Genomic DNA, 15,481 nt, shown 5'->3' with positions numbered 1-15,481 from the left:
AGGGGTCCCGGTAGTGGGTCGGAGGATGGGGTGAGACCCCGCTTCGGTCCTCTGTCAGACCCCTGTACCTATTTAACAGTAGGCATCCAATCAGCTGCCCACCTCAGGGACTCGGTCCCTTTAAGGGACAGGCTCCCACCTCCAGAGCTAACGACCAAGACGAAGGCTGGCAGCTTTGCGGTACTGACAGTGCCACTAGGCGGCCCTGCAGCATCGAGGAGAGAGAAGACCCCGGGGCAGGTGAGTTGGGTCGCGGTTGCCAGGACTATTTAGGCAGGCCCCGGCGATAGGATGAGGATTGGGATTAGTGAGTGTGGGGTGGGGAGGGGAGGGAGGATTTCCTGGGGGTGTTGGTGATCGCTGCCAGGGGGACCCCTCTGGGGACCCGACTGTCGCTAAAGGAAGCCACCAAGCTTTACCTGGTGGTGTAAAACCAAAAAAGTGCTGAAAATACTCCACCGGTCTGGCAGCATCTGTGGAGAGAGAAGCAGAGTTAACGTTTCAGGTTAGTGACCTTTCATCAGAACACTGTTAACTTTGCTTCTCTCTCCACAGATGCTGCCAGACCTGCTGAGTATTTTCAGCACTTTATTTGGTTTTACTTCAGATTTCCAGCATCTGCAGTATTTTTCTTTTATTTACCTGGTGGTGTCTCCTCACAGCAGCGGGCCCCTCTGCCTTCTGTTAAATTGAGGCAGAGGTAGGAAAAGGCCCTTAAGTAGCCATTAATTGACCACTTAAGGGCCCAATTGGCCTGGGGCAGTAAGGACATCCTTGGTCTTCCCCATCCCAGACTAAATTGGAAGACATGGGGAAGGCAGCAGGCACTCCGCCTCCGCCTTCTAACGTAATTTTATGAGGGCCCTCCGCCTCTGTTCCCGTCCAGAGGGGGCCCATAAAGTTCAGCCCGCCAACACTCTTTCTCTCTCCACAGCTGCTGGCTGAACTGCTGAGTATTTCCAGCATTTTCTGTTTTAATTTCAGCTTTCCAGCATCCACAGTATTTTGCTTTTGTATTACTTGGTCATTATCTCGTTGCTGTTTGAGAGAGCTTACTGTGCGCAAATTGACTGCTCCATCTCCTACGTTACAACAGTAACTACTTTCAAATGTACTTCATGACTCTGTAAAGTACTTTGGGATGTCCTGAGGTTATTAAAGGCTCGATAGAAATGCAAGTTCTTTATCCAAAAATTGTTAGGAATTTCACCCCATCCGAGATGTTTCAAAACTAAACACTATTCCGACAAGTGAAAAGCTTAAAATGGTCATTCTTCCTTGTATTATCCAAGGGATATGCCGAGGAGATGGCCGGGCTGGGTTTGGCCTCAAGAGCATGCATTTTTATTTTGAGTGATATAAATACAAGAAGTTGTTTTTGTATGTCTAACTGGAAGGAGAGATGGTAGTGTCATGGTAATATAACTGTACCAGTAATCCAGAGGCCCAGGCTAATGCCTGGGGACACTGGTTCAAATACCACCACGGCAGCCAGTGGAATTTAAATTAATAAAAATCAGGAATTGAAAGCTCAGTAATGGTGTCAAAAAACCCAGTTGGTTCACTAATGTCCTTTAGGGAGGAAATCCTCTGTCATTACCTGGCCTGGCCTACATGTGACTCTAGACCCACAGCAATGTGGTTGACTCTTAACTGCCCTCTGAAATGGCCGAGCAAACCACTCAGTTGTTAAGGGCAATTAGGGATAGACAGCAAATGTGGGTCTTGTCAGCGATGCCTGCATCCCATGGAAGAATAAAAAAAAGTAAGCAATTGGGCAATCGCACCCTGTCCAGCATGCTCAAGCAAGTGCCCAGGAAGTTTTTGCCTTGTTTCAGGTGTCTGATTTGTTATGAAACAAAATAAATCTCAATTGGAGTCCATGCAGGGCCCAGCATTGATGGGGATCTGTTTAAAAAAGCATTGAAAACTGTTCCTCTGCCAACAAGCCAGATTCTGGTTCTTCATTATGTAACCATGTCCGATCTTCTCCAACAAGAGGATATGCAAGTAACACTGCCTTTGTATTTTCAGGCCAATAATGGTAGTTATCGTAGTTTCAGATTTTAAAATTCTCTTGTCAATTTTTTTTTATTCATTCGTGGGATGTGTGCGTCACTGGCTAGGCCAGCATCTATTGCCCATCATCGGAAGATCTTGACTTTTACCTGGTGTTCTGTTCATTCCCTCTACAGCCAGTAAAGAGGTAGCACAGGTTCATTCTCACTCCTTTTTAGAAACTCAAAACCACAGACACTATTGAGCTTTTTAGCATTTTTCCAATTGGAAGCTAAGTTTCAAACGTAGCCTGTTGATGCAGGGCTGTGCTGTACATATACCCCAGAGCACAGGAAGAAATCCTGTAATCTGCAACTAGTTACAGGCTTTAGTCATGTGATAATGGGGACCTTTACCAGTTGCATATTCCTTTTTCTGTAGTTTTCTTTCCTTTTTGTGATCGTGGTCATGGTGTACATGAAAGACATTGTATATAGCGTCATAACTATAGTCCTTTTATATATTTTTCATTGCCATTATTTGTCGTCTTCTCTCGAAATTAATTTTCAGATGTATACTATGACTTATTCAAATTGTTTTTTTTTCTTGCAGGGTTATCTTTGTTTACCATATATGGCTTTGCAGCAGCATCATCTTCTCTCTGATGTCACTGTGCGTGGTTTTGTTGCTGGGGCAACAAATATCCTTTTTCGCCAGCAGAAGCACTTGAGTGATGCAGTTATTGACGTAAGTGCCGAACTCTGCAATGGAATTTAGTTCATGGCTTTCAGTGCAGAGAATTAACCTACTCTGAACCCAATATTCTGGCTAACAGCACAATAATAATTTTCGTAAACAGTCTACCATCTGCTTAAGTGTAGAGTTGGTTATAAAGGAAGATAAAACAGCCACTAATAAACTTTGACACACCAGTAGCATTCTGCAAATTGTATACTTCTAAATTCTAGATGAAATCAATCTGTTATATTCCCCACATTGTTCTATTATTCCATGTACACAGCATTCAATACATGACGAGTACTACTTTCTGATTTTGATAAAATGGTAGTGACGTTCTAACTTGTAAATGTATAAAATTAAAGAATTGCTCTACAAGTTCAGAAAATTGATTCCTGTTGCTGGTGCAACAAATGGTTAACTTCAACCAGGTGCGGTGATTTAAGTTTTAACTTTTCTGTTTATATAAAATATAGAGATTGGAAAACCTTAGTCAGGTTGTACCAAGCCATAGAACCATAGAAAAACTACGGCACAGAAAGAGGCCATTCAGCCCATCATCTCCATGTCGGCCGCAAAAACTAGCCACCCAATCTAATCCTGTCTTCCTGCACTTGGTCCATAGCCTTGCAGGTTACAGCACTTCAGGTGCATGTCCAGGTACCTTTTAAAAGAATTGCGGGTTTCTGCCTCCACCACCGTTTCTGGCAGTGAATTCCAGCCACCCACCACCCTCTGGGTGAAAAGGTTTTCCTCATGTCCACTCTAATCCTTCTACCAATCACCTTAAATCTGTGCCCCCTGGTAATTGACCCCTCCACTCGGAAACAGGTCCTTCCTGTCTACTCTCTCTAGGCCCCCCCATAATTTTGTACACCTCAATTAAGTCACCCCTCAGCCTCCTCTGTTTGAAGGAAAACAACCCTAGTTTATCCAATCTGTCTTCATAGCTACAACTTTCAAGCCCTAGCAACATTTTTGTAAATCTTCTCTCTAATCTCTCCAGAGCAATTATGTCCTTCCTGTAATGCGGTGACCAGAACTGTACGCAATGCTCCAGCTGTGGCCTAACCAGCATTTTATACAGTTCCAGCATTGCATCCCTGCTTTTGTATTCTATGCTTCAGCCATTAAAGGAAAGCATTCCATATGCCTTCTTCACTCTATCTACCTGTCCTGTCACCCTCAGGGACCTGTGGACATGCACGCCAAGGTCTCTCACCTTCTTCTACCCCTCTCAATTCCTTCCATTTATTGTGTATTGCCTCACTTTGTTTGCCCTCCCCTAATATATTACCTCACACTTTTCTGGATTGAATTCCATTTGCCACTTTTCGCCCACTCAACCAAACCATTGATATCATTCTGGAGTCTGCAGCTAAACTCGTCACAATCAACTACACGGCCAGTTTTTGTGTCATCAGCAAATATCTCAATCATGTCTCCCACATTTAAGTCCAAATCGTTAATATATACCAGAAACAGCAAGTGACCCAACACTGAGCCCTGTGGAACGCCACTAGAAGCCGCTTTCCATTCGCAAAAACATCCGTCGAATACTACCTTTTATTTCCTGTCACTGAGCCAATTCTGGATCCAACCTGCCACATTCCCCTGTATCCCATGGGCTTTCATTTTACTGACCAGTCTGCCATGTGGGACCTTGTCAAATGCCTTACTAAAATCCATCTAGACCACATCCACTGCACTACCCTCAGCAATCCTCCTTGTTACTTCCTCAATAAACTCAATTAAGTTAGTAAGACATAACCTTCCCTTAACAAATCCTTGCTGACTATCTCTGATTAATCCGTGCCTTTCTAAGTGGCAGTTTATCCTGTCCCTCAGAATTGATTCTGATAATTTCCCCACCACTGAGGTCAGACAGACCAGCCTATAATTATTTGACCTATCCCTCGCACTCTTTTTAAATAATGGTACAACATTCACAGACCTCCAATCATCTGGTACCTCGCCTATATCTAATGAGGATTTAAAGATGATCCTCAGAGCATCTGCTATTTCCTCCCTGGCTTCCTTTACCAACCTGGGATGCAATCCATCCAGCCCTGGCAATTTATCCACTTTTAAGGATGTCAGACCCTCTAGTAGTTCCTCTCTCATTATACTTATCGTATCTAATATTTCACACTCCTCCTGTTTAACTACAATGTCTGCATCATCCCTCTCCTTCATGAAGACTGAGACAAAAAACTCATTAAGAACCCTGCCCACATCTTCTGCATCCACGCATAAGTTCCCTTGTACATCCTTGATAGGCCCTACCCTTTCCTTAGTTATCCTCTTGCTCTTAATATACTGATAAAACATCTTCGGGTTTTCCTTGATTTTACCTGCCAATAATTTTTCATGTCCTCTCTTGGCTTTTCTAATTCCGTTTTTTACTTCACCCCTGCACTTTCTATACTCCTCTAGGCGGTAATCTTAAAATAAACATTCTTCCTCCTTCATTCACCCTTCACATCCATATATATGTTTTGCTATTAACCCAGGAGAAAAACATGTGGAAACATTGTTCCTTTGAGAAATGTGCTGTAATAGTTTTGTGTTTAGGTGGGTTGTTGACTAGCTTTTGACCCACAAGGTACAAACTCTGGTTTCTTAATCAACATGGAGAGTTTATTAAGTACAACAAGAATATACAAGCAATACCTAACCAATGGCAGTAGTTATACAGCAGGATATAGGGTGCCCTCGGTCCTTGCCTTCCGAGCTGCTGTGGCGCCGTCTTCTTTCTTGAGATGTTCTGTTGACTGTAATTGGTTTCTTCTTGAATTGGTACACCCCGACTTGCCTCAGCACCTGCCATTTATGGTTCCCTCCAAGGGTTCCTTCCATATTGGGTTATAGTCCACGTTAACTCTTTGGTCAGGTGTGACCTCACCTTCTGTACATTGTTCTTTCTTGATTAGTTTATAACAATCAGATTACGGCAGATATGACCCTACCCTCTGTACATTGTCTCTGCAGACGGCTAGATGGCCCGAGTTATTTCACACAATGGGGAATGTTTGCTGTTCCCATTAACATTCCAGTCTTGAATATCTTTATTTGCATTATCATCCTTCGTGAGGCCTACAAATCTATCCCTTATTGTGACTGAGTCTGTCTTAGTTGAAATGCAGAAGGGGCAATTATCAAGACATCCGGTCTCATAGCAACGCTACTTCTGCTATTGTTGTTGCAGCAAACACTGTCTCCCACCATCTCCCCACTTCTTCTTCTTTGGCCTCCTTGTCTCGGGAGACAATGGGTAAGCGCCTGGAGGTGGTCAGTGGTTTGTGGAGCAGTGCCTGGAGTGGCTATAAAGGCCAATTCTAGAGTGACAGACTCTTCCACAGGTGCTGCAGATAAAATTGGTTGTCGGGGCTGTTACGCAGTTGGCTCTCCCCTTGCGCTTCTGTCTTTTTTCCTGCCAACTACTAAGTCTCTTTGACTCGCCACACTTTAGCCCCGCCTTTTTGGCTGCCTGCCAGCTCTGGCGATCGCTGGCAACTGACTCCCACGACTTGTGATAAATGTCACAGGATTTCATGTAGCTTTTGCAGACTTTAAAGCGGAGACATGGACGGCCGGTGGGTCTGATACCAGTGACGAGCTCGCTGTACAGTGTGTCCTTGGGGATCCTACCATCTTCCATGCAGCTCACATGGCCAAGCCATCTCAAGCGCCGCTGACTCAGTAGTGTGTATAAGCTGGGGATGTTGCCGCCTCGAGGACTTCTGTGTTGGAGATACAGTCCTGCCACCTGATGCCAAGGATTCTCCGGAGGCAGCGAAGATGGAATGAATTGAGACGTCGCTCTTGGTTGACATACGTTGTCCAGGCCTCGCTGCCGTAGAGCAAGGTACTGAGGACACAGGTTTGATACACTCGGACTTTTGTGTTCCGTGTCAGTGCGCCATTTTCCCACACTCTCTTGGCCAGTCGGGACATAGCAGTGGAAGCCTTTCCCATGCGCTTGTTGATTTCTGCATCGAGAGACAGGTTACTGGTAGGTGGGTAGTATACAAATATACATTTCACATTTAACAACGTGATTCTAAACACAAAGTTCATAACTTAGTTCTAATCTAATACATTGATACATATACAAAGTATAACTATTCCCGAGCATAACTACAACATCACTTAAGATCATTTTAATTTAAAACCTAGCATCTCGTGATTTTTTTATGACCATAACTTACATAGACTCATCCAACAGTTAAAACATGGCAGAGGTTAACCTTTAGTTCCTACTGTGTGGCAAGGTGGTATTCTGTCATTCTTTTTTATGTAAGGCCTTGTTCTGAGCTTTTCATTTAGGAGGAAAAAACTTAACTGTACAAAGAACCTTTCACACCCTCAGGTTGTCTCAAAGTACCTTACAGAAAATGAATTACTTCTGAAATGTAGTAACTGTTATGTAGGCAAATACAGCAGCCAGTTTATGCACAGCAAGATCCCACAATCAGCACTCAGATGAACAACCAGTTGAAACAGTGATGTTAGTTGTTGGATAAAACTTGTGCCGGGACTCCCGGATGAAACTCCCCTGTGCATTTCTCTGCTGTGCCACTGGATGCATCTGAGAAGTGCTTTGTGCGCCACTGAAGCCTATGCCAATTTATCATCCTTGCCTCTCCAGCAGCCTCTCCATGTCCCCTTTGGCTAGTCGCATACCCAGTGTCTACATGTCTTGCATTTCTTTGTTTTATTTCCCCCCCATTATGCCTCCAGCTGTCTTATTGTTCCTTTGACCGTTATCGTTATTGACCTTAACAGGAAAGTCGGTCATTTTTTTTTTTGATGAATGAGGCCTTTTTAAACTTTACTACTTTCAACATTTTTTCCCCACTTTTAACTTTCATCCCCACCTTTCACTCCCATTTTAATTGTAAATTGACATTTGATTTGTGTGGAACTGAATTTTGACACATGCTGTGTAGGGCAACCAGGATCATATGCAGATGCTAGCATTCTGAATCAACATCTACGTGATGGGAGTACAAACGGGGCGGTTCTATATATTTTGAATACACAAAAATTAGCTGGGGAAACGTCTTGGTTTTTAGAATGTCACTCACAATGTGTTAAGCTCACAACTATTTGTACGTTTGAGAAAGAAACCTGGTGAAAGACGAAGTTTGAAATATTGTCTTGGGTAACAGAACTTGGCAAAGAGCAACGTCCCTTCACTCACATCGTTCTTTTATCAAACTTGAAGGCAAACAAGTTATTCCTTGCGATCATTTTTAAAAGCAAATTCATAGATTTCCACAAGGGGAGAGGAACCAGAATGTGGCATTTCTTTGAAACCATATGTTTTTTACAGATTGAGGAAGCTGTGATACAGACACATGATCCAGAGCTACGCAAACTGTTGCACCTCACCACAGCAGACTTACGTTTTGCAGATTTTTTGGTGAAGCACGTAACTGAAAATAGGGATGATATCTTTCTCGATGGGACAGGTTGGGAAGGAGGAGATGAATGGATCAGGGCCCAGTTTGCACTCTATATCCATTCCCTTCTTGCCACTACTTTGCAACCAGGTGAGAAGTATTGATTGTATACAGTAAAAACACAATTTTATTTACACAGCACAGTAGTATTGTAAAAGATTGCATTTCATTTATCTACAAAGTACATTTGATTGGGTTTAAGTCATGGATGTTGAAATCGGCCTGAGCCCTGCCAGTCTGGCCCTCGAAGACCAGACAACCTATCCTATTTGCACTTAGATTTCTTATTTATTTGAATTTTGTAGGCCTGTATGTTTAGTGCTGTTGTTTCATTGGTGCATAAATCCTAATTCAGCATTACATCATCTGTTATTATCAGCTACTTAAAATATCTATAAATAGGAACACTGAGGAAACCCTTTTATGTGGCCCTAGCCCCCCCTCCCCACACACACAGGCAACATTTCCCACCTCTGCAGCCCATGAGACCAACATCCCTGGTCTACGGCGTAGCTTATTACATTTTTAAATCATTGTGTGGTAATATAGGCTTAAGTTTTTTTTGAAGTTTTTGGTCTTCCCTTCAGAAGCTGTTCACTTTCTTCTACTTGAGCTTTTAACAATTTATTTACATTCTTAGTGCTGTATCCTTTTAGTTAATGAATGCATTTCATAATTCAAGATTTGCATCCTAATTTTGGTGTGTGAAGTGTGCCCGATTGTTGCTTGTGACTGTTCTGGAGAACTCGGGATCTGAATACATCTTCCGCAATACAGGAACTAGAGTAAGGGTTGATGGGTGTTGCCCGGATCGGAGAAAGTTTAGCCCAGCGGACAGTGCTGAGTCCCAATTTTTTTCTCTGTACCTAGATCATTTGGATTTGGGCATAGGAAATAAAAATCACAATTTGCTGATGACACAGAAGTAGGGATTTTGACAAATGGTACGCAGGATTGTAAAAGACTTCACATTGGTGAAATCAGCAAACAGGTGACAAGTACCATTAAATATGGAGAAGTGTGAAGTTATATATTTCGAGAGAGGGGGAGGAAGGACATTCAAGGGTGTAGATGAACATGACACCCAAGTGTTCAGATATATAATTCCCTGAAGAGCCAGTGCGGGTAGGTAAAGCCACAAAATTGCCGACAGCATTTGGGTTTTGGAAATTGTGTTGCAGCGAAGATTCACCTGATAACACCAAGGATGCTGAGTGACCTGTGACTATTTCCATTGGGAAAAGGCGATGAGGAGATTTATCTTTTTTTTAATTAGTAAGGGTTTTGATGGAATGAATGGGGAAAAGCTATTTCATCTGGTCTGAGAGTCAGTGCTGTGGGTGTTCACCAAGTATGAGAAAGAGAGATGAGAAATTTCATTTCTCTGGTTGCAGGAACATTGAAAGCTTCATCATGGAAGTACCATTGGTTCTTGTTGCGGAAAGTTGTATAAAATATTTGAAGCAGAGGAACATATAGGGCTGTGGGGTGAGCATAGGGAGCTGGGATTCGTTTTAGATTGTGGCAACATAGAACTGGCACAGACACTGGATGGCCTCCTGTGCTGTCAAATTCTATGCTTAATTTTCCTTGTTCTATAAAAAAAAAACTTAATTTGATTCTTGTGCATTCAAATAATTCACTGATGTACTTGTGAAGTGAAGCTGCATATATTTTCCACAATATATCATGGGTGCGATGCAGAACTGTTATATTTCATAATTGTGCAGCTTCCAATATATGAGCTAAATTGGAAATCCAGTGTGTAGTGTCTCGCAGAGACAGAATTGCAGAATGTCCATGGCATCTAGTTCTGAAATCCACTGCTATTTGAAGTGATGTATGAGCTCCATTATTTCAAAAATTGGATTAATATTCAAGTAATATTGAATATTTATGTTGATACTGATGCTTTGAGGAGTTGTCTGAATGCTATTTACTATTCTGATCAGACAATATATCAGTATGTCTTTTACTCTGCTTCAGATAATGACAAAATGTTAGCAGACTATGGCATTTTGTTTGTCACTGCATGGAAGAATACACACAACTTCAGAGTGTGGCATAGCAACAAACACCCTGCTGTCACTGAAGTCAATCCTGGGTAGGATGATGATGCTTATTTCATGTTTTTCTCTATTGAGTTACTGTTGGGTTTTATGAGGAGTGGGAGATGACTCTTAGACTTTGTTCACAGGCTTTTTTTAATAAGTTAAAAATCCAAAAACACTGTATGCTGTACATATTTGTAATGTATTAAACGCTTGCATCTGCATTCACTGTCAATATACAAATACTACTTCCCGTTACTTTTATGTCTCGCTCTTGTGTCAACTTTTGGTTTGCTATAATTTCCGATGTCTGCATTTATACTGGAAAATATCTATGTAAACTAGTAACATTGTAATGGCACTCTCTTACCAGTGGTGGGCACTGAAGCACCTCAGGTTTGTATCTCCCAGCTCCCCAGCATGGACTGCAGATACTCCTATACTCCAAACAACTCTACTTCGCAAATTGCATAAGTTTTACTATTTAACTATAAATAATGTAAATTTTAAATATATAAATATAAGGACAGATGCATGACTTTAAAATGGTGACCGAATTATACTTGCAAGCCTTGGATTGATTATTCTGTCTTCTGACTCCACTTCCCCTGAAGACTACACTTGGTCTTGACCCTAAGTTCAATAGGTAGTTACAAGGTTACTAAATGCAATAGGTATTATAAAGGGGGACGTAGGAACCTATATTGACAAGAGTGGCAAAAACATCACAACAGGAAGTTGTGTGCTGTAGACAGGAAGTGTGCACGCATGTAAAATTTCAATATATTTTATATAACCTGGATTTTTAAGGTTCCTTAAAATACTACCCTACTGAACTTATCCTGTCTGTTCTATTCCAGCAAGTCAGGTGGTAAAGGATCGAACTGGAGCCAACATTTACACATTTTTATAAGCTTTTATGTACAGAGATGCTCATTACAAATTTACACCTTCTATTCTAGCCACCATAGTTTGTTCCTATTTATAGGAGTACAAGTGAATCCCCAGTTATGCCCACCATCTGCATACAATTAATATACAAAAGCAGATTCTCTTCTCTCTCTAAATATTAGAGTTTCAACCAAAATTTCAAAACAAATTATATTAGACCTCCAACAATTCCTTCATACATGCATTTTTTTGTAAAACAATGCAACAGTTGATGACTTGCATCCACCCATTTCCTTTCCAGCATTTGTTTCAAGCTAGCAGGGTCAATCCGTAACCTTTTCTCACTCATGTTTCTTGTGGATTGTACATTATCCCACAGGAATGATTATTTACATAACTCTTCAGTATGCCCATTGTACAGATCTCAGTTAAAATATTTGACAAATAGAATCCATATCCATTGCCTCCACAAGAGCCAGTGTGGCGGCAGCCACAGTATTTTTAAATAGCTCTTTTTCTTTTCGTTTCCCGAGCTAAAGGACAACATTTCCTATTCTCGCCCATCAGGAATGTTATGAAACCAACTGCACTAGAATACCCATCACGAAGATTAGCATGTGAAGAACAAACAAAGATCAAAGAACAGTACAGCACAGGAACAGGCCATTCGGCCCTCCAAGCCTGCGCCGATCTTGATGCTTGCCTAAACTAAAACCTTCTGCACTTCCGGGGACCGTATCCCTCTATTCCCATCCTATTCATCGCTAAAAATGACTAGCTTCATGTTCTTTAATCAGCTATGGATGGGAACCTGAATATGCATTTATTATATGCATGGATTTTTAAAAATGTTTTATTTGCCCTTAAACCCTTCTCTACTTTTGGGTGTTTCATCGTAGTGGTTAGCACCGCAGCCTCACAGCTCCAGCGACCCGGGTTCAATTCTGGGTACTGCCTGTGTGGAGTTTGCAAGTTCTCCCTGTGTCTGCGTGGGTTTCCTCCGGGTGCTCCGGTTTCCTCCCACATGCCAAAAGACTTGCATGTTGATAGGTTAATTGGCCATTATAAATTGCCCCTAGTATAGGTAGGTGGTAGGGAAATATAGGGACAGGTGGGGATGTGGTAGGAATATGGGATTAGTGTAGGATTAGTATAAATGGGTGGTTGATGGTCGGCACAGACTCGGTGGGCCGAAGGGCCTGTTTCAGTGCTGTATCTCTAAACTAAACTAAACTAAACATATCAAAACTAGCATCTGGTCTGAGTGCCCAACCCATTCAACTGACCAATCAAGCTTCGCAATTGTTCTGTCTCTTCTTTAGATATAACATCATCTTTCTCTGACGCCAGGAATTGTTGAGTTAAAGTTATTCCAGATCTACTTCGCTTAATATCTAAACCCAAGATATTTAAAAGCCCCATAAGCCTGGCACTTAATTTTAAATTCTACTGTTATTAACACGTTCCTCAAATTCCACAGTACTACCCCATAAGAACTCATCAAATGCCTCATGAAGATGTCTGAAAATTTTCCTTTTTGATATTAATAAAACATTGCGGGATCTGCTTTTAGTTGAACACAACCTATTTTCACCAAAACAGATCTCGCCAAAATATACCATACCCTGGAAGCATCATTCAGGCCATGGACACATTTGTTCAGTTTCCATAGTTTTCCTTTCTCTTTGGGTGATTTCAGAATTTGTAGCCAAAAGAATAAAAAAGATTTTTTAATATTACTTTTCCAGCTGTGGGAGAATCCACTGTAATATCAGTATTACCCAGTTGCTCTTCAAAATCCCTAGCAACTAGCCTTTCTTTAGCCTGATAAGTCCCATCTGCAAGGACTTTTTTAGTACATATTTACCGATGTGACAAAGCCTTACCTGGTACCTCAGTATAAATTTCAAACTATCTAACTCCCTTTGTTTTGCTTCTCTTATTAGTTTATTCTCAGGTTTATTGGCAGCCACCAAAAGTTCATGATTATGAGGACTTCTAGTTTTGTTACGTGATTGTTCTGTGGTCTATATTTCATTGTCTAATCTATTCAAGCTACGGGCACTACTTCTACTTTTTTGTCTGTCAGAACTGCTACTGAGAGACCCCGTCTTGTATTATCGGATGTTCTTTCTCCATACATGATCACTTTCTGACACAAGAGTCACGTCTGGACTCTCCATCAGTACTTGCACTGCACTTTCTTAATCTCCACTCTCCCAGTCCATGGACCTCACTTCATGGACGTCCAATTCAACCAGTATTTAAAGTTAGAGTCATTTATGGCACAGAAGGAGACTATTCGGCCTATCAAGGCCATGCAGGCTCTCGTGGAGCAATCTAGTCACTCCCACTCCCCACTCAATCCTGTAGCCCTGCAAGTTTATTTCCTTCAACTTGCCAGTAGCTTTTCCAGCAAGTCCACAATTGTCACAGCCCTCCATTCACTGGTCCTCACTGGAATATATGTCACCTGTGTACCCACTCTGGGCAATTGGTCTGCGAATATGGTAGTTCTATCATGTGTGCCTAGCCCTTGATCTACCACATTCTGTTCCTCAGGACCTTATCACAAAGCACAAGCATTTGAGGTACAAAGCGCCTTGCTTACCTCTATCAGCTGCTCAGCGTCAGAGATTTTGTAATTAATTCTGATTAATTGTGAGGAATGAACCATAACTGCTTGCCATGTTTGAGAAGTACTGTCTTACCATCACAACCCTAACCTGACCAGGGCCTTTCCATTCCCTGTGACCCTCTCTTCTGTAGTATACTAAATCTCCTGAAGTAAACTCTGTCTCAGGTGGTCCTATACGTTGCCTCAGTGCTCTCCAAACTTTCTGCAAAACCTCAGCCTTGATGAAAGCCTGTCTTCCCTACATATAAAACATTCAAATATGCAAAAAAAAAAGAACCTATTGCAGTACCTTCAAGAGCAGGTGGACTATTGCAAATATCATGACTAATTGGGGACTATATTGTCCAAGCATCTGGAGTGAATTCTTTGCATGAACCACTCATTAGAATTAGAACATTACAGCGCAGTACAGGCCCTTCGGCCCTCGATGTTGCGCCGACCTGTGAAACCATCTGACCTACACTATTCCATTTTCATCCATATGTTTATCCAATGACCACTTAAATGCCCTTAAAGTTGGCGAGTCTACTACTGGTGCAGGCAGGGCGTTCCACGCCCCTACTACTCTCTGATTAAAGAAACTACCTCTGACATCTGTCCTATATCTATCACCCCTCAACTTAAAGCTATGTCCCCTCGTGTTTGCCATCACCATCCGAGGAAAAAGACTCTCACTATCCACCCTATCTAACCCTCTGATTATCTTATATGTCTCTATTAAGTCACCTCTCCTCCTCCTTCTCTCCAACGAAAACAACCTCAAGTCCCTCAGCCTTTCCTCGTAAGACCTTCCCTCCATACCAGGCAACATCCTAGTAAATCTCCTCTGCACCCTTTCCATAGCTTCCACATCCTTCCTATAATGCGGTGACCAGAACTGCACGCAATACTCCAGGTGCGGTCTCACCAGAGTTTTGTACAGCTGCAGCATGACCTCGTGACTCCGAAACTCGATCCCCCTACTAATAAAAGCTAACACACCATATGCCTTCTTAACAGCCCTATTAACCTGGGTAGCAACCTTCAGGGATTTATACACCTGGACACCAAGATCTCTCTGTTCATCTACACCACCAAGAATCTTCCCATTAGCCCAGTACTCTGCATTCCTGTTGCTCCTTCCAAAGTGAATCACCTCGCACTTTTCTGCATTAAACTCCATTTGCCATCTCTCAGCCCAGCTCTGCAGCCTATCTATGTCCCTCTGTACCCTACAACATCCTTCGACACTATCCACAAGTCCACCGACCTTAGTGTCATCCGCAAATTTACTAACCCACCCTTCTACACCCTCTTCCAGGTCATTTATAAAAATGACAAACAGCAGTGGCCCCAAAACAGATCCTTGCGGTACACCACTAGTAACTAAACTCCAGGATGAATATTTGCCATCAACCACCACCCTCTGTCTTCTTTCAGCTAGCCAATTTCTGATCCAAAGCTCTAAATCACCTTCAACCCCATTCTTCCGTATTTTCTGCAATAGCCTACCGTGGGGAACCTTATCAAACGCCTTACTGAAATCCATATACACCACATCCACTGCTTTACCCTCATCCACCTGTTTGGTCACCTTCTCGAAAAACTCAATAAGGTTTGTGAGGCACGACCTACCCGTCACAAAACCGTGCTGACTATCGCTAATGAACTTATTCTTTTCAAGATGATTATAAATCCTGTCTCTTATAACCTTTTCC

At 42.2% G+C, this 15,481-nt stretch overlaps 1 protein-coding gene across 4 annotated transcripts in view; it reads left to right on the top strand.

Annotated features, from left to right (window-relative positions):
* Positions 1-15,481, top strand: part of avl9 (AVL9 homolog (S. cerevisiase)) — a 115,341-nt gene that overhangs the window by 56,966 nt on the left and 42,894 nt on the right. For 2 of the 4 annotated variants that reach the window (XM_068032621.1, XM_068032620.1), the window contains exons 11-13: positions 2,611-2,745; positions 8,075-8,294; positions 10,191-10,308. In XM_068032621.1, coding sequence (XP_067888722.1) covers positions 2,611-2,745; positions 8,075-8,294; positions 10,191-10,308 — 473 coding nt within the window. The remainder of the gene's footprint in view (positions 1-2,610; positions 2,746-8,074; positions 8,295-10,190; positions 10,309-15,481) is intronic. The other 2 variants (XM_068032623.1, XM_068032622.1) reach the window with 1 other exon arrangement.

The sequence above is a fragment of the Heterodontus francisci genome, chromosome 5 (assembly GCF_036365525.1).
Source record: "Heterodontus francisci isolate sHetFra1 chromosome 5, sHetFra1.hap1, whole genome shotgun sequence".
Lineage (NCBI taxonomy): Eukaryota > Metazoa > Chordata > Chondrichthyes > Heterodontiformes > Heterodontidae > Heterodontus > Heterodontus francisci.
This window is presented reverse-complemented; position numbering and strand designations above follow the sequence as displayed.